This window comes from Necator americanus, chromosome I, assembly GCF_031761385.1.
Source record: "Necator americanus strain Aroian chromosome I, whole genome shotgun sequence".
Lineage (NCBI taxonomy): Eukaryota > Metazoa > Nematoda > Chromadorea > Rhabditida > Ancylostomatidae > Necator > Necator americanus.
Genome location: NC_087371.1, coordinates 33266886 through 33286129, shown reverse-complemented (window position 1 = coordinate 33286129; position 19244 = coordinate 33266886). Strand labels below are relative to the sequence as shown.

At 42.3% G+C, this 19244-nt stretch overlaps 2 protein-coding genes across 5 annotated transcripts; both read right to left on the bottom strand.

The window, feature by feature from the left end:
• Positions 1-783: 783 nt before the first annotated feature.
• On the bottom strand, positions 784-16240 carry RB195_007639 (uncharacterized protein; the record flags this gene model as incomplete). 4 transcript variants are annotated; one of them, XM_064181373.1, is made up of 21 exons in its annotated part: positions 784-876; positions 1797-1913; positions 1987-2194; positions 2320-2384; positions 2864-2970; positions 3155-3269; positions 3347-3419; positions 5534-5675; positions 6164-6320; positions 7087-7157; positions 7267-7348; positions 7419-7618; positions 7684-7899; positions 9128-9262; positions 9361-9459; positions 10261-10359; positions 10408-10647; positions 10974-11144; positions 11216-11324; positions 15947-16083; positions 16141-16240. In XM_064181373.1, the coding sequence occupies 21 exons, from the start codon at positions 16238-16240 to the stop codon at positions 784-786; spliced, it is 2736 nt and encodes a 911-aa protein (XP_064038166.1). The 4 variants fall into 4 exon arrangements, with proteins under 4 accessions (XP_064038166.1, XP_064038167.1, XP_064038168.1 ...); XM_064181374.1 differs by having other exon boundaries at positions 16141-16210; XM_064181376.1 differs by having other exon boundaries at positions 10423-10647; positions 16141-16210.
• Positions 16241-17676: 1436 nt separating this feature from the next.
• Positions 17677-18009, bottom strand: RB195_007638 (uncharacterized protein; the record flags this gene model as incomplete). The annotated part of the gene is made up of 1 exon (XM_064181372.1): positions 17677-18009. One exon carries the CDS (start codon positions 18007-18009, stop codon positions 17677-17679), a length of 333 nt encoding a protein of 110 aa, XP_064038165.1.
• Between the last annotated feature and the right edge of the window lie 1235 nt (positions 18010-19244).

Sequence of the window (19244 nt, the reverse complement as noted above, 5' to 3'; positions counted from 1 at the left end):
CCGCACTATCGTAGGATACGTATATTTTTGGCAGTTGATTAGGGGAACAATAAAGAAAAATAAGGAAATTTCCAGCATCACATTCATCAGACGACACTTTCGGAAATGACACTTATCAAAAGAACGTGTTAAGCTTCTTAACGCTACCCGCTTATCTCCAACTTTTGATGTTTTCCGGGCTTGGAAACTTGGAGGTAACTAGCGCCTCATCAACATTACATTAATCTGACGGTGAATTTTTCATAAGAAAAACATTTCAATGAGAATCTCCACTTTTTTACAGGAAGCCGGATTAGATGAAACCATGGTTGAGACGAGAAAAGTAATTTTTTTTTCGAAAATGTTACCAAATAAGGATCTAGCCGATCAATCGATGAGTGCCATATTTCCGTGTGTCAGCTCAGGGTCTTTTCTTCGTGATCCTATCTTTCTCGTCAATAGAACAAGCATTTGACCTACGGAATCACCCGATGCTTTTAATGTGTTCCCAGCCAGATATGATGTGTAGTATGAACAAATGTTGTCTTAAAAGACGGATATGTCCGTGGTACTCTATGTAATGAATAAGTGTTTAGTTAGACGGCTTCTAATTGTAACAAGAATCTCTAGAGAAACATTTATGATCATTTAGATCATGGACTCCGGTCCAAGGAAACAGACTTCCTCGTGACAATCTACGCGGACTTATCATCATTTTGTTTAAAGATTATTTGCTAAACATTGTTCACATATTCTGATTACTAAATTGCAAAGATCAATATTGCGAAACAGGGAATTCTTCGTCTATTTCGTCTTCGGCGTATTCGGAACGACGACGTTTGGTTTCGTTTCGGATTTAGGATTCTTACCAGCAGTTTGAGCTGCGTTTTTTGAAACCTGAAATGCAGTAAGCATTCATTCTTTCATATTCTCAATTTTATTTTTTTAAAAAAATTGGTTTCCGAGAAATGATGAACGTTTCATTTCATTTTTTCGAATGGTAAATATTTTGCGAAACTATTAGCTTTTTCACAGATAAATTCGCTCTGAGAGGTATCCATTGCAAAAAGTTTACCATTATCATTGTTGATTATCCAGTTATCATTATTGATTATCGATTACTGATAAGTTTTAAAGCCAAGATTTCGCGAATTTGACGATATTGGGGTTTCTGTGGGCAAACATAAATCCAAATCTTCGGGATCTATGTATATTGTGGATATGAGCAGGGCCCTGCTCAATTTCCAGTACTTGTCTTGAAAAACACCGTGGGAACCGTTTATTTCCTACGAGACACGTTAGAACGGGCCATTCTTGTACACGCTTCGGTCCCCAAGCAGCCTATTCATTAATTTTACTTGGATAGGTTATTGAAGGGACCTCAGGGGATTTTGGACTGCCTGTTTATGAACATGGCGTGTTATAATGCGCCTCGTAGGAATTAAATCGGTTCTCACGTTGTTTTTCAGGAAGTTAAGGTTAATTAAGTGTGCCCACATTTATAGTCGTAATCTTCTATGCGAACTCTGTAATTTTCCGCACAGATCGTATCGTCGTCAATTTCGTGACATGGTGCTTTTAAGGTGATTTTGAAAGGAGAGTATGTAAAACATTTGCAAATCTATCCAGAAATATTGTTATCACTATTGCCATTATTATAATAAAACTAATACTACGTAATTATTTCGGCTATGCGGCTCACGCGCGTGGGACCGCGCCGCAGCTCTACGCTGTCTGGTAACTTTCCTTTTCCTCCTCTCCTCACTGCCCGTATTTACATATGTGGAAGACAGTTCAAGAATTTGGAAAACTTCCACCTCTGAAACACGCTTTTCTTCTTCTTTTCGTTGTGGATCATCACCTGCAGCTCGGCACCGCTGCGTTGCTGTAGCACCAGTAGTATCCAGCCCCAGATTTGTTCCTGACTCTTCTTCCTTCAAAAAAAAAATTTTTTTTAAAGAAAAGTTGCTTTTTTGAAGAAAAAACCCTTCATTAATAGTGTCGTACCATAATAGATTTTTTCTTTCCCCCCTTCTGATTATTTGTTTCTTTTCTTTGTTTTAATTCTTGTTTTGTAAGCCGTCTAAAGTTATCTTTAATGGGAACTTCTGATCGTTCACTAAAAGCTGCTCCAATCCTCGGCCCAGCGTGTTCTATTTCATCTTGTAGTTCTTTCTGGCGTTTTGTATCGATATGAGCAGGTAGTATGTTAATTCTTAAAAATCGAAAAATGTAGTGAGTATCAATTGACAGCATTTATTTTGTACTATGACTTTCTACTCTTGAGAAAAAAGAATACTTTCAGGATATAGCTATTTATAAAGGTGTATAGTAACTTGCATGTTAGAATGTTCTCTTGAAAAGGTCGACATTTGATCGTATAGATCACACCAATTGGCATGCTTCTGAAAATTTTGTTTTTATAACAGTTTGAAATCGATTTTCATCTTTCCTTTTATTCATATCATCTCTTATTGTTTGTTTCTGATCCGTTCCGGAGTGACCACCTGATTTGTTGCACTGGTAAAAGTAATTAAAGGTGTTCGAATAAGAAACCTTTTGGAGAATAAAAGCTTGAAGGCGAGTTCAAACCACATCTTAAATTCGAAAACTAATGAAAAAAATTTAAAAATCTTGCTGTATAAATCAGAAATACTACGTAGAGCATTCATAGACAGCTTTCGCACGTTTTCCTTCGATTTTAAGTTGTTTTTATTTTTTGATTACTTTTTCTGCAGTATGAGCGTTAGATTTGGAATTCCTAATATTCGATCGTGAAACGAAACCTCATGTCGTGACAACATCAACTCAAGTAAGGGAATGACTTCGAGTTCAAATAAGCAAATAATTTTTCTCAACTACTCCTGCGAATTAGTTCATCTACCTGCGTCAACTCCGCGGGAACTGAGGACGATCGACGAGCCCATTCTAATATGAATGACATAGCACAAAGCATTTCGCTACTATCAAGTGGAGCTCCGTTGCAATTATCTGTAATGTATAGGCGTATGGCGAAATTAGGAATTATTTTGCGTAGCGATCGTGACGCGCTGTGGTTATGTGAATTGCGGCGGAAGCGTCGCGGTTGCCCGGATAAACATAAGTGCCGCTGGCTATGGTCGTTGTATTTCACGCTATTTGAGTATATCTAGTCGATTTTGAATAGACAGTGAACCTGTATGCAGCTGGAAAGCTTCGACGACATTTATAGATTGTTGTAATTCGTATACATAGGTGTATATAAGGTGTAATAATGAGAACAATTCTTTCCTTCGTTCGCTTACGCATACCTTAAATGTGAGATCATGCTAAACGTAATAGTAATCAGAAGATACATAAATAAACTATGTCAATGATTGTTGCTCACTGGTCTTTTCTTCGCGAATAACCGTAGCACTCGCAACAGTTCCTCAAAATCATTGCGTAGTCGTAACGTACCCCTGAAATCTTTTCCTATTCAACTCTTATAACACGTGTGTTGTTAGCAAATGTAGTTGGAAAGTAGGAGAAACATTTTGAATCAAAATATTCATAGACGACAACGATAACTTTCGTCCTACGGAGATTTTCTCCCGTTCAGCCAAGATTTTAGGTTCGAAATTGGGAGATGGGCCGCGTATACAAGTCTGATTGTTGTCTTCATGTGGTGGCACTTCTTTTACTAAAAGCAACAATGGATCTGAAAATACACCTTGGGACCGTACGAGCTATGTAATTTGCGCTGTTTTCAACTCGACGCAACTTTCCCAAAACATTGCGAAGTGGTGCTATCGTCCAACACCACCCCAGAGCCCATACGATCAGAGGTCGAATGCCTGAGGGAAATATTAAACCTTTGGCAACAAATATCCGTTTTGTCACGCTGAACTGCCGAACACTGTCGGCTGAACCCCAACAAACTGCCTTGTTAAGGCTTCCAAGATATATCCATTAGCCGCTTGCTGCAGTGCAGGAACCGCGCATCAGAGGATGTCCCGTCACATCAGAACAAGGAACGACTACAATAACATCGTAAAGGAATTTTGGTTCGTCATCATGGAGAGCCGACAAGAAGTTGTACAACAGCGTGATTGCACAGGACATAAACTCTGTACAATAAGGAACGTAAGTGCTTAAAAAGTGTGTCTGTAGCTGATTGCCTACGGCTTCGAGCGTTCCGGCGCGCTATTTTCTACAAAGAATTTGATTGGAGCGTGCCAGCCGTGTGCACATGCCGCATCTTCTGGGTCCTTTTATATGCCAATTAGCAAGAGATATACGAATACTCCACCTGAATTCCCTACCATCTCAGATTCGTGGAGTGATACCTCTAACTTTCCTACTTCAAACCCACTTTCGATTCTACCACCGATGCCGTATTTTCAACATGCTTCGCCCTGATGGTATTCCAGGGAAGTTCCTTCGCTTAATTGACATTGAAAGGACATGGAAAGGAGGACAATTGTTGCCGTTCAAACATCAGTTGGATCCACTTCATCGTTTGAAGTGGAAGCTGGAGTGAGGCAACGGGCTGTCGCGGAACATTTCTTGTTCAACTTTGCCATCGGTGACATCATTCGAAGAACAGTTGAGCAATGTCTTGTTGATGTGGTTCTTGCATCATTTGAACGTCCCTTGGTCGACCTCGAGTACGCCGGGGAAGTAGTAATAGTCGCTTAAAGCAGCGCGAAATTGAAATGTCGTCGACGTGATATCGAACTTAGCTGCAGCCTATAGCTTACGACTCCGCCCTCTGGACTCCGGATAGATGGAGGCAGATGTGGGTCTCAGCGAGAACCTCAGGAGGAATCAGGGCGATCGTATAATCAATTGAGTTTGTAGACGAGTTCAATTTTTTAGCCTGCATGCTTTTAAGCTATGAGAGAGATATTCAGCAAAGATGCACTAAGGCTATCTTCTTATTCAATTCCTTAACGAATTCGTTGGGGTCGACTCTTATTGCTAATAACGTCAAGCTGCAAATCTCCCATCCACAATTCCCCCTATCCCCTGATGTACGGATCAGAGACTCGGCCAGCGTCATGAACGTTCGTGGAAAAGCTCGACCGCATGGGAAGCAAGCTGTTTAGACGGATGTTTGGATACTTTATACCGATACCGCGAGAAAAACATCCACATGTTACCTCGCCCTTTAAAGTAGTAGCCGAAAACCGTCTTCACTTTCTTGGTCACATTATAAGGAGATCATCGGAAGTAAAGTTTCGTAGATAACGGAACAGCGACGGATGGATAGGCTCTGTGCGAGCTCTAGCGGACGACTGAATAGGGCTAATATGTTCAAGGTCGACTTACCTCGGCGAAGATGCGGATAGGCCGCGTTAGGCCATAACACATCTTTACATCTCACACCCGTTCTACATATCCTAACATATCTGGCCCCGCGATCAACATCTTTTTTTAGAAGGTTATGAAAGTGAAATGCGGTCAAGTTTGACTAAAATTCTTTGATTTTAGAGAAGGGCAGAAATTTGTTTCAACAAGCAGCTCTTCGAAACACTAATGCTGTAATAGTCAAGGATTTGTTTCTGTGGTTAGGTTTTTTTTCAAAACTCACCATACATAAAGAAGTACACGAATATTTTTCTTATCACATTTAGTTCCTTTTTGTAGACTTTCTACACTGTACAGGTAATCAATTGTTCGTTCTCCTACGCCACTATTTTTCAATAATGTGAATCTGATTGTGGACTCCATATCTGAAATTGAAATACATATCATCTTCAAAAATTAAAAAAAAATTGATTTTCTGTTAAATAGCCTCTCCGTTTCTTCATTAGTATAACGTTCATAATTTTCATATTGTTTTTTATGGGTTCTAAATATCTATCTATCTAAATACCTCGGCAGTCGAACTTTCCTACGAGACACCTAGTACCATGCCACATCTTCAAGTCAGCGTACAGCTTCTGCGGGCGGACCAGAAAGTCAGTGGCCCACGGATTATCTGCTTAGTGGCAGATGCAGTGCGTATATCTGCATCGCCAGATGCGGCACGTTACTAGAAGTTTCGTAGCAACATTCGATCGCTAGGATTGTATCCAACGCCGTTTTTCAGAACGGCTAAGAGGATTTGGACGCTTGTGATACTCGTGATCTATATCTTTAGGCGTATCTCTTCGTAGAGAGATTCTAACTTCTGAGATAGCTGATTTCGCAATATGTTGCCTTTGAAACTTGAACTCACCTTGGAAATCGTACGATTTCCCGACTTCGCTAGGTAGATAAGGGACTATATCTGATACGTCATTAGTTTTGCTAATCATAATCACAAGAGAATTGGAACTCATACACTGGATGCGACTATACAACATTCTCGCGTTCGCTGCTAGGATCCGAGCGTTCTGGAATGTCACAATTTTAAGTCATTTCCCTGGAGGAAAGGAGTTCAGGCGGCTCAAAAGTGCATCGAAAGATTGCGCAAACGTTTGCTTGAATCTTGGCCTGATTTTGTACTTTGTTTGAACCAAGAAACAGAGTAAAGATTCACTGTGCCAAAAAACAAGCACTTAAAACAAGAAGAAATGACATTGTAAAATTAACTTTATAATGATTTATGTTCGTAATCAACTTCCTTATGGGGAAATCCCCAGAAGAAGAAGCCCCCGGGGATCAATTTAGAGAGAAAAGTCGCTGAAATAGACATCTGTAGATCCCTGTAGATTTGTTCAACAACCCCCAAAGAAATTATTGTAGAAAATCATTTTCTAGATTTGAATACATCGCCGCCGGGGTCGCCGGCGCATAATATATGTTGCCAGTGACAAAATTTGACTTTGAATCATTTCTGACCGCTGGACAGGACAAAGAGATTCCCTTACGTGAGAGATACCCCGTGAGTGAGTAATGGCAGGCAAGTTGAGCATTCTGGGTGCCACCTCCACTAGCTACCTTACGCATGGACGGAATTTGCTCCTGAACAGCAGGTCCAGCGCCGTGGTGTGGAGTCACTGGTACAGATGTCATAGAAGCTGCCCTACGACAGGAAGAGAATGGGTATCCTACGATAGAAAGAAAGGTGAAGCGCTTCTGGGCCTTATGATTCCTTAATATCGGCATGCGATACATTTAAATTTATGAAAATTTGAATTATATAGATATAAAACATACAGGAACGAGCACTGCGCTGTGATTTTGGAGGAAATTTGAGTGTTTATTTGCCAATCCAGATACAACTTCGCCTGCAAACGACATTTTTTGTAATACATATGTGAAAGGAAAGAAATTATAGAGGTATAAATTAAGTTACTACAGTTGCAGAAAATTTATTGGGCGAGTAAGTAAACTAACGCTTGGGATCATCCTTCGAGTATCTCCATATCAATTGCCGATCCTGTATACGCCACACCATAGGATTTTTTGTTAGAATTTCCTATAAAAACTGTTGTTTACTGTTGCGCGAGTCAATCAAAGCACATGGGATATTGTCAACCACGACTTGCCTTACACATTTCACCAAGTATAGTCTTGGATTTATTTGAGAGTCGAAAGGGTGGCGGTGGAAGTGCAGAATGAGATCTCTTCTTCACAATGATTAATGCAATCACGATTATGACGATGAGCAGCAGAATTACACCAGGGAGAATAAAGAAAACTATAGGTTGAAGCTTCTTGGAGCTATTTGAAGTACTTGGAGGAAGCTCTGAAGTGATATATTCGAGTTGAGCCGTTCTGGAATGACATGACCTACTTTTCGACCATACTCACTCGTGCTCTTCTCTTCTCCATGATGAATATCTGTATATGTTGGTCCTCCTGCTGCAGCCATAAACCTGTTCACTTCTCTCCTAGACAAATTTAGTTTTTTGTTGTCGTCAATTTTGATTCGTACAACGGTTTCGTGTTGTGTCACGTCTGTGAGTTTTGGCATTTTTAGTGATGTTAGATCTTCATTGCCGGTTATAGCCATTGCCGGCGCATTTCCTGAACGATATCAAATAAATCACGATGTCAAGAGAAGTGCATGAAAATAAGCGTCGATTTTTTTTTGTTAATTCCATGTTAAGAAGGAAGTGGTGCAAAAATGTTAAAGGTAGCATATCACGAAATTGATGATTTTGGGACCTCCTACGAATGAATAAGTGTAGAGGTGTAGCTCACCAGCATAAGCATGATTATGCTGAACTACACCCCTTCTCTTTTTAGTAATCCAGAAAAAAAGCCTATTAAACACCGCCTTGTATGATCCCGTCTCCCCAACAATGCAACCTACGTCATCGTCCAACGTTCGCAGTTCAACTAATGTAACTCAAATGAGCACAAGAAGCTACCCCTTCCAAAGCAAGTGCTTAGTGCCAACCAACTTTTTCTTCCCTACGGGGTTAATAAATTTCCTACAAGACTAGCCTGGGGGGGGGGGATAAAAACACTGACTTTTTACATGTATTAGCCCCCGCAAGTCATTGTACAGTCTAGTTACGCGTTCGTAAACTTCAAGCGATTCTGAATTGAAGTGAACGTGGTGACGCATTCCGAGCGGGTTCTTTAACGCAAGACACTTTGTACTTTAGTTTTAATAAGGTATAGGCTTTCTTCTGATTCTTATCCTCCCATGCCTTATCAAACTCCTTCACTCTCGATGTCCATTCATATTCGCGATCTAGTTGCAACTGACGGCGTAGCTTCCTTCTCAGACGTTTTTCTTGGTTTAAATCACCAGAGCTACGAGGGTTGCATACGGAATTGTACGTGGGTCTTGCCTCCGCAGGTGCCAAGGCAAACTTCTTCCGCAGGATTAGAACCGGGATCGTTTCCCTGCTAGCATCCTGGATATACTTTGTGAAGGAAGCTCTTCGTCTTTCATGCTTATCTTGTCAGTTTTCGGTCGAAGGGGAACACCTCTGTTTGTCTTATTAATCCACACACTACACCAATTAGTCAACAACGCACTTCCACTTACTTGAACCACATCACATAAGTATTGTAATTTTTTTCAAACTTTTTGCTGAGAAGTTTTACCAAGAAAATTTGCGGTTTATAATGCAGAAGGAACCTAACACAGGCTCTCCCAATTTGTCAGGTATCCTTCTCAAATTCGAGTTATACGCTACAAATTCGCTCTATGATTCCCTTCTAATTCTATCTCCACTCCGAAAAACAGATTTATTTCCATGAATTTCCTTTTACGGTTTCCCAGCATGAATAAACCTACCTTCAACGTTTGGGGTACCAACTATCTCCAAGTTTTTGAAATAGTCAAAATCGCCAAGTCCTTTGTTCCCATAGATGACCAGACGACCCCGAACTTCTCTTGTTTTATAAAGGACGTCTATATTATGCGGCTTCTCTGGAAAGTTATATTATAACTACATTTGTAACTAGTACACTTTTTCAGTTCTGTGTTTTTCTGATGAATATGCTGCACTACTGCTTGCAAATACACACTTTTCCATTGCGCCAGAACCACGTCACCTATCCTTGTCGTGCAATTAGCTGTTTCCTCCAAGTATTCTTCTGTTACAGCACCACCTCGACATTGGTCGGCTAGAAATTATTGAGCATTTTTTTTTTCAAAGAAAAAATCGCTTCAAAAACATGAGGGATTGAACTGTATTTAGAAAACTATGTTGATGTAGTTAATAATTCTATAAATCACATTAGACTTAGCTAAGATGTAGAGCCGTCTGTAATTTGAGAGTAGTGAAATTAGATAATCATAGAAATAGAAATAAAGTAATTAAATTGAACTGAACATAATTTGTTGAAGAAGGAAAAAGGAGTTCAGATGTGTGGAAGTGACTTTCACTCAGTTCCCTAGAGTGGTCCAAAAAAGACGTGTGAAACAATCTTGTTTGATCTCGTTTTCCCAACGATGCAACTTCTCACGGTTAGGAGAACGATGACGGTGCGCTTGTGGGGTGGGGATGGGGATGGCCTAAACTTTGTGATGTGGTGTCTCTAAGTGAAAATAATAATCAACAATCGTTGGTGGTTTTGCTATTCTACCTGTCCTTATGGTAAACTCATAAATGTGAGCACTCGATGTTAAAGGCCTCAAGTTGGAGTGGAGAATTTTTTCAACATTTCGGCTGTCCTTTCTAATCTTCTCAGAAAAAAAAAATTGAAGATTGTTTGTTGATGAACAGACGGTTAGTTCTTGGTTGCTTTCTAGTGATGTCTAACGAAGGAGGAAGGTATTTGAAAGTGCTATCAACGTCTCCTCAAGGCAACATCACCGAAAAAATGGAACTTCTGTTCTTCGTTTTTTTAAGAGTGAGAGAATTCCGGTTTTTACTTGATTGAGCGTATTGCACGTCAGTTCAAATGGACTTTTTGGTGAAATACCTTTGCATGGTTCATAGTTTTGGTAAATACGAACTCCTGGAAAAGTGGCTCGGATTTCTGAAGGGTTCTCTACACAGAGTTGCAGGTTGCGCGTAATATCTGGAAGAAAATACTCCGTTAACTCTCTCTAATTGCTGAAAAGCTTACTGTTAGTTTGTTCACATTGTTCGCAATCCTTTATAGGAGTGAAATTCCGAAAGCGTTCGAGTATTGCCAAGTCGGTGAGCAGGGTATCGATGATTTGTACGCATCCCGTGTATACAAAGTGGTCATGCACTGCCTGTATTTCCACTTTTTCAACATCAATACCAACCACGAGGGGTCCGTAGAGATATGTGCAATTACGAAAATTAATTTTTCGACCTATTTGAAGTGGCATCGCACATTCTAAAAACTATGCTTCTGAGTACACATCTATAATAGACTGCTTGGTACTCTCTCATAAGCAGCATCCCGCAAAATCAACGGTCTAGGGTCTCACAACGGCAAGATACGGTTATGGCTTACTTCCGCTTATTGACACGTTGTTAGATGCGTCATAGGGAAAAGCCATCTCTTTCGGCGTTTCTCAGGACATTTGGGAGAAATTAGCGTAATTGCACCCATACGCGTGATCTACGTTTCTATCGTTGTTTTTTTCGTGGAGAGATGTCAACATCGTCAATTTCATGGTATGCTGCCTTTAAGAGGAAAGGCTAGAACAGGACACCCACCGCCTTCGTGTTGCACATCACGGAAGCCTTTGAATTTTTTCAGAACTGTGGCTGATAGCCTTCGATTCCCACGTATTCGTATAGAATCAGGTTGATTCCTAAGTCCACTTATGAATGTATCGCCTTCAATTTTCTTCAGTAGATTATTCATTGTAATGTCCAAAAATGGCCCTGAATTTCATTGAATTTTTCGTGTTTAATTCCTCATTAATTGGCAATCCACAATATAATAAAGGAAGAACCTTTACATTTTCCAGTTAAACTCTTCATAAGGAATATGAGCTCTGTATAAGGGGCATGTGAAATTTTAATACACATATCTATGTGACTGATTTGAAAAATAGTGTTCACCTGAAAAATCTTGTTTGTCTTAATGTTGAGGAAACAACATTCGTATAAGTTTCTTTCTTATACTCTAATAACACTAACAGGTGTACCGGACTGTTTCCGGTTGTGTTGGTGTAGAAACCATGTCCTTTGGTAAAAAAAAATAATGTGGAATCATTCGATAGCAGTTTGTTGTGCATTCTCTGCGTCATTTCGTTTCTATCATTTGATATTTTCTTCAAAATTAGTTATTTTCGTCTCAAAACGGGTAGTATTTGACCCTACTATACAGCAGTACGAAATCTTTCCATAGATTCGAAAAATGGCGTAACCAATGGTAAAAACCAGGTGGTGAACATCTTACAGTGTTCTCGAAGTGTAAAGAATTGTGTATATTTGCACACATTTAGCGATTACCTACAAACAATTGCCTACATTGTTTGATCATGTCCTTTCTAAATCTTTTTGTACACTCAATTAACATCATACCATATATTTACTTACTTTCATAGATGATTAGACGGTCCGTCTTCGCTGAACGTGAGAGCCCCAGCATCTTTTCCACTTGTTTCTCGTCATTGCCATCCAAGTTTTCAAGTTTCGTGAATGACGTTGACGAGACCCTTGGGCTGTATCCAGCTCAGCTCTTTGCTGGTGCATCCGTGCAGCGAACACATCACCCTTATCTCGTCGGCGGTCTCCCTCGAGAACGTTTAGCATCTCGTGGGATCTAGTCTAACGTTCTTGTAGTGTATTTAACGTTTATTTTTCTCATAATGTGGCCTGCCCATCTATGGTTTGCTTTCGATATATATATATATATATATATACATATATATATATATATATTCAGCTAGGCCGCGAAGACGGGACATTGCTCTTAAGTCGGAGCTAGGTGTTGGGTGCTCCGGTTGAACTTCGGAAGACATCTCTCAAGGGCTATATGGGTAGTGAGTTTCCAGGACGTGGCTACGGTGTGTGTCCACGTCTCCGCTGCGTAACAGAGCGCAGGAAGAACTGTCGAGTCGAAGAGATGGGCATGAGATCTTGGTCCGTCAGTTGGTCGGTATCTTTCCTGACGAGTGCGAATGCCGCCCACACTGCTCTCATTCTTCTACTCAATTCTTCCTTCAAGTCGTTTTCCATATTCAAAGAACGCCCGAGGTATATGTATGACGAAGTTTCCACGAAGTGGGAGCCTTCAGGTTGTACTCCTCCGCCCTCGCAGTAAGCGTTCTTCATGAACTGTGTCTTCTTTCTGTTTATTCGCAGTCCTGTTCTCTCCCTGCTTTGTTCAATTCTGTGACCATCGTTTCTGCTTCATAGTACTTCTCGACTAGAGAAGGATGTCGTCGGCGAAACGATGGTTGGACAAGAATCTTCGAACAAGTATGCCTCTTTCTTCCTAAGAAAGTGATTTCATTATCCGTTGCAATGCAGTCGTAAACAGCTTCGGCGACATACTATCGCCTTATCGTACTCTCTTTTCGATGGGTATTGTGAGGGGGCGATGGAAAAAACTGTATCCTAATGGTGCATTGATCGTAGCAATTGGATAATGTCCTCACATACGACTCGTCCACACCTTGATCGACAAGCGCCAGTATTGCATTCGTTTCTACGCTGTCGAAGGCTTTCTCATAGTTGGCGAAGTTTAGAACAATGGAGAGGCGGTACTCCCGGGAAACCTCTATGCCCTGGACACGGTCTCGATATGGTCCAAACAGTTGAACCCTTGACGGAATCCAGCTTGTGTTTGAGGGTGGGCTTTATCGAGAATCTAGATATGCGCGTGAGGATGATCTTAGTGAATACTTTGTATAACACACTCAGCAAGCATATCGGACGGTAGTTTCGAAAGTCATCTGGTCACTTTTCTTACTGATAAGCGCGGTTTGCCATATTTTCACTCTCTGGGATCCTCTCATTCTGAAGATAAGACGTCATGAGCGCCACTAGAATTGCAAGAAGCGGATGGCCACCAGCCCGAAGAAAGTCTGCTGATATAAAATCAGGTCCGGGGCTGTGCCAGGTTTCATGCTCTTGATGGCAACTCGTTCTTCGGGAAGGAGAATCCGTGGTGGCTTTTCAATAGTGGAAATGATTGGGCTTGTCACAGCAAATGACAAACGGAAAAGACTCGAGTAGAACCTCTCCGTAATAATTTCTATCTCACGACGAAAACAGGCGCGAATCTCGTATTCGCTTAACAAGGCTGTTGTAGCAACATTATACTTGCGGAGGTCCCTGTGGCACTTATTTAAACTTGCCCTTCTTTCTGTTCATGAAATCTTCCTTTATCTGTATTCCAAAAGATTCTTCTGCAACGCCTTTCTGCAGCCAATGTTTGCTGCTAACCGCTCGATGTGCGATGCATTCGGATCCACCCACGAAGTCCTTTTCCTTCCCATAATAAATTCCATTCAAGTATGTCGCATGCGGCTTTGAGACAGCTCAGACTCGCAGTCTTCTGAGCAGTGTACGCTTGGGGCCTCCTCGCTGTGCTAATTATCTTCGTACAAGGAGACCTCAAACATGCAATCGTCGTATACAACTTCTTTCCATCGCTGCCGAAAGCAAATGTTCTTTTCCATCACGTGGCTAAGTCGTATTTTTGTATGAAGGAGATAGTGATCAGAACCACCTCAAAAGAATGGTAATGCTGCGACGTGAAGTAGACACTTTGTTCGGTTGGTATGTGGTCGATTTCCGCACGAGCTGTGGGCAATTTCAATCTCCACTGACGATGACCTCACTTGCTCTACAAGAGCAGATGAGCGACATACGACAGGTGGAAGATGGTGCGCTCGTCATTCGTGGAGGGATGGTTCGAAAAGAAAGGTCGTCAAATATGGACGGTGTTAGTTTTTTTGTGCACCCATCTATTGTCCATCTTGTTGATTTGCACGAGATCCTCCCACCTCGTCCGGCCACTCTTCGTCTCAAAAACCTATAATTATCATCAGCTGCTAATCACCAACATCAGCAGCTGATGAATCCGAATTTGACGTCTTCTACAAGGAGCTGGAGGAAGTGATGTCCTTCTACAAATCCGTTGTCGGAAACTTCTATGCAAAACTAGGAAAGGTAACAGAAGACGAATACAAGATCGGAAGATTTGGACTAAAGGATCGGAATGAAAACGGCAGTCATCTTGTGGGGTTGCTGTCTGCCGCCCGTTCTTTCTGTCACGTATGTATATATAAATATATAAAAGCCACTGGCGAGTCAATTCACTTAGGATGCGCCAACGCTTTTTACTGCAATTCGTAATCGTTAAGGTTTTGAAACGCGTGTTGGCCTTCACAATGATTTTCGAGAGTCAGCGATGATCAAGTCAGTTTTTTTATCCTCCCAGACAAGTCTGGTACCAATTTATTGACCCCGGAGGGACGAAAATCTTGCTTTGCATTAGGGCGGTTTCGAACCTTCGACCATGTTGCTACAACGAACCTCCAACCGACTGCACCACACCCGTTCTTATAAATATGTTATATATAAATATATGTAAATGTATACGTATATTTGTAAAACGAAATTTCAGAAAAAAGTGAGACGAGTCCAGCAACGTTAAAAGCCGTGAAATGAAGTGCAAAGTGTTCCACCACGTCGAACTGCCAAGCCAGCACCAGAAACCGAAATGAATTGATGAAACCAATGAGACGGCTCCAGAGGCGTTAAATTGATGCGCCAGTGCCGGAGTGAGGTCCCATCGCGTCGACGCCAGAAACCACAAAGAGGGATTCCACCGTACAAGATTGGTGCGAGAGCGACATAAGCTGGAAGGTTATTGGTCCGTCAACACACCGCGCAATTCAAAGTGGTTTTGTCAGAAAATGGATGAGAAATTATGAACTTTTTATGGCCGTTACAACTGCATTCGTAGCATGGGATCGTCGTGAATTGCAACGCGCTAAGCGCTGCCAACATCGGTCCTTATCCTGTGTAACTGCCTTAATCGCTACGCTCAGCCGCACCGCTTCGAGCGCAGCCGCTTATGCAACTGCACTGAGCTTCATGTTGTTTTGATCCTAATACATGTGATCTATTTACACTTTATATCACTTTTGCTACACTTATGTTCACCAGATCCCTTCTCCAAAAATTGAGTACAAGCATATATGCAGCTGCAAGGATAGTAGCTAGCAGTTTATCTGATCTGAAGCAGGACCCTTATCATAATCAGGATGCTAATGACCTTCACGTTACTTCGCGTTTGCCCATAATCCCATGTTTACTGCTGTGAAGAAAGACTGTAAGATAGATTGTAAGACTAGAACTTTGTCTACTCCAGAAAATCAAGAATTGTAGCGGTATCGAAGGAATATTGATGTAAAATCATGTTTCAATGCTTGCTTAATGTAATACTGACACCTTTAGGAAGAAACCTACGATGGGAAACTAATAGAATCTTCCATTTCATATAGTTGTGAGGAGAACGAATGAAGTATTGCTAGAAAGGAGGCAATTTTAACTTCTAGGCAGAAATCTATAGAAAATGGCCCTGCTTCAGATTTTTACAGACCTTTGAAAGCGAGCGAAGAAAGCACCCATCAAGTCTCTATTCGTTACGTCAATTTTTTATCTCAGGGAACCTTTATCAAAGAGGACTTGTACTGCAAAGATAGATGTAGAGGCTACTATACCTGATTCTCCGTCAATGTACCAGGAGTAAAGATATCAGGCTCAATAAGTTTGAGATGCGTAGCATTCTTACATTTTTCAAGAAACGTAGATAACGGTTCTTTTCTCACTTCGACTACGGAACCGGAAACAGTGCATTCTGTAAAACGAATATTCTAACACTGAATATTTTATGCAAGAAAGATCCTTTTCCTACCAAACACATATTTGGCTTCGGCAGAAGGTGGCAACTGCAGGAAAAGAAGGATATTTAACACTTGTAACATAACTATATTGACGTTAACGGATAGGAACATGAGAACAAAATCGCTAGTACACTGCCGAGAGGCCGTTGCGACTGCTTCACAGCTGGTCACGTCATTGGAAGAAATAAAATGATGCCTACCCTTAATAGTGTATTTTTGTCAATGAATTCTGATAAAACAATACATTTCATCTAACAAATCCAAACAGAAAGGAAAGTAGTTTGGAAAGGTTAAGCGGTGTATAATGACTCTGAGAGAAAGACTGCAGGTTCGAGGGCTACGCGCTGGTTAGCTCCTCATGTTGAAAAATATGCTTTCCCCAGTAATACAGCTTGAGCAATAGTTTCATTTCTCCCGATTTTGTAAGAATGTAGCACAGTAGTTATATCTAGAGAGTGGAGTACTAGTGTCAAAAAACCATCATATTTTCTTTTGAAGACTTTGCCAAGAAATCTGAACGGGTTACTCGTGGCCTTCCTGACGTGCTTTAGCTGAAAATCAGTTGCTTGCAGATCTCCATCAACGGTTTTCGTTGACGACGACGATGTACTCGTCCCATGTTCATTACACACTCCTTGACAGATGTCAGCGCCTCCGATCTTCGACCGCTCATGTAGCATGGAACCTTGAACCTCAACCAAAATTTGCATGAACGGAGAGAATGGATGAGTGAATACCTAGAGAGTGAAGTATTAGTGTCAAAAAACCATCGTATTTTTTTTTGAAAACTTTGCCAAGTAATCTGAACGAGCTACTCGGGGCCTTCCTGACGGAGTGTGATGGTTTTTTGACACTAATATTCCAATCTCTAGGTATTCACTCATCCACTCATCCAATTAAGCCTCCAGAAACATTGAACGCTGATTTCCCTCCTGCTTCGCAGAGTCCAGATATATGCGTGGCTAACAATAAATAGAGCAGTGATATTTAAGAAGTAAATAATAACAGGTCCTTGGAACTCACCACGTGAAAGCTACCTACCTCTTATGCAAGAACATTGAATATGCTTCTTTAACTAGCACATATCATGCCACAACAACGGTGATTAACAGACCAAAAGGCGTGGAGCGAAGAGCTCACGACCACGGCAGGATTCGAACCTGCAATCTTCTGCTCCGTAGGCAGAAGCGTTATCCATTGCGCCACGCGGCCTACCGAATATCGTGGCACTCCAAGGGTGATTAGCAGACCAAAAGGCGTGGAGCGAAGAGTTCTCGACCACGGCAGGATTCGAACCTGCAATCTTCTGCTCCGTAGGCAGACGCCTTATCCATTGCGTCACGCGGCCCAATGTAAGAACATTGAATATGCTTGCTTAACTAGTACATGTCATGGAGCACCAGCGGTGATTAACAGACGAAAAGGCGAGGAGCGAAAAGTTCTCGACCACGGCAGGATTCGAACCTGCAATCTTCTGCTCCGTAGGCAGACGCGTTATCCATTGCGCCACGCGGCCCAATGTAAGAACATTGAATATGCTTGCTTAACTAGTACATGTCATGGCACACCAGCGGTGATTGGCAGACGAAAAGGCGAGGAGCGAAAAGTTCTCGACCACGGCAGGATTCGAACCTGCAATCTTCTGCTCCGTAGGCAGACTCGTTATCCATTGCGCCACGCGGCCTGCTGTGGATGGATATCATGGCACACCAGCGGAGATTGGCAGACGAAAAGGCGAGGAGCGAAAAGTTCTCGACCACGGCAGGATTCGAACCTGCAATATTCTGCTCCGTAGGCAGACGCGTTATCCATTGCGCCACGCGGCCTGCTGTGGATGGATATCGTGGCACTCCAACGGTGATTAGCAGACCAAAAGGCATGGAGCGAAAAGTTCTCGACCACGGCAGGATTCGAACCTGCAATCTTCTGCTCCGTAGGCAGACGCGTTATCCATTGCGCCACGCGGCCTGCTGTGGATGGATATCGTGGCACTCCAACGGTGATTAGCAGACCAAAAGGCATGGAGCGAAAAGTTCTCGACCACGGCAGGATTCGAACCTGCAATCTTCTGCTCCGTAGGCAGACGCGTTATCCATTGCGCCACGCGGCCCAATGTAAGAACATTGAATATGCTTGCTTAACTAGTACATGTCATGGCACACCAGCGGAGATTGGCAGACCAAAAGGCGTGGAGCGAAAAGTTCTCGACCACGGCAGGATTCGAACCTGCAATCTTCTGCTCCGTAGGCAGACGCGTTATCCATTGCGCCACGCGGCCTACTGTGGATGGATATCGTGGCACTCCAACGGTGATTAGCAGACCAAAAGGCATGGAGCGAAAAGTTCTCGACCACGGCAGGATTCGAACCTGCAATCTTCTGCTCCGTAGGCAGACGCGTTATCCATTGCGCCACGCGGCCCAATGTAAGAACATTGAATATGCTTGCTTAACTAGTACATGTCATGGCACACCAGCGGAGATTGGCAGACCAAAAGGCGTGGAGCGAAAAGTTCTCGACCACGGCAGGATTCGAACCTGCAATCTTCTGCTCCGTAGGCAGACGCGATATCCATTGCGCCACGCGGCCTACTGTGGATGGATATCGTGGCACTCCAACGGTGATTAGCAGACCAAAAGGCGTGGAGCGAAAAGTTCTCGACCACGGCAGGATTCGAACCTGCAATCTTCTGCTCCGTAGGCAGACGCGTTATCCATTGCGCCACGCGGCCTACTGTGGATGGATATCGTGGCACTCCAACGGTGATTAGCAGACCAAAAGGCGTGGAGCGAAAAGTTCTCGACCACGGCAGGATTCGAACCTGCAATCTTCTGCTCCGTAGGCAGACGCGTTATCCATTGCGCCACGCGGCCCAATGTAAGAACATTGAATATGCTTGCTTAACTAGTACATGTCATGGCACACCAGCGGTGATTGGCAGACGAAAAGGCGTGGAGCGAAAAGTTCTCGACCACGGCAGGATTCGAACCTGCAATCTTCTGCTCCGTAGGCAGACGCGTTATCCATTGCGCCACGCGGCCCAATGTAAGAACATTGAATATGCTTGCTTAACTAGTACATGTCATGGCACACCAGCGGTGATTGGCAGACGAAAA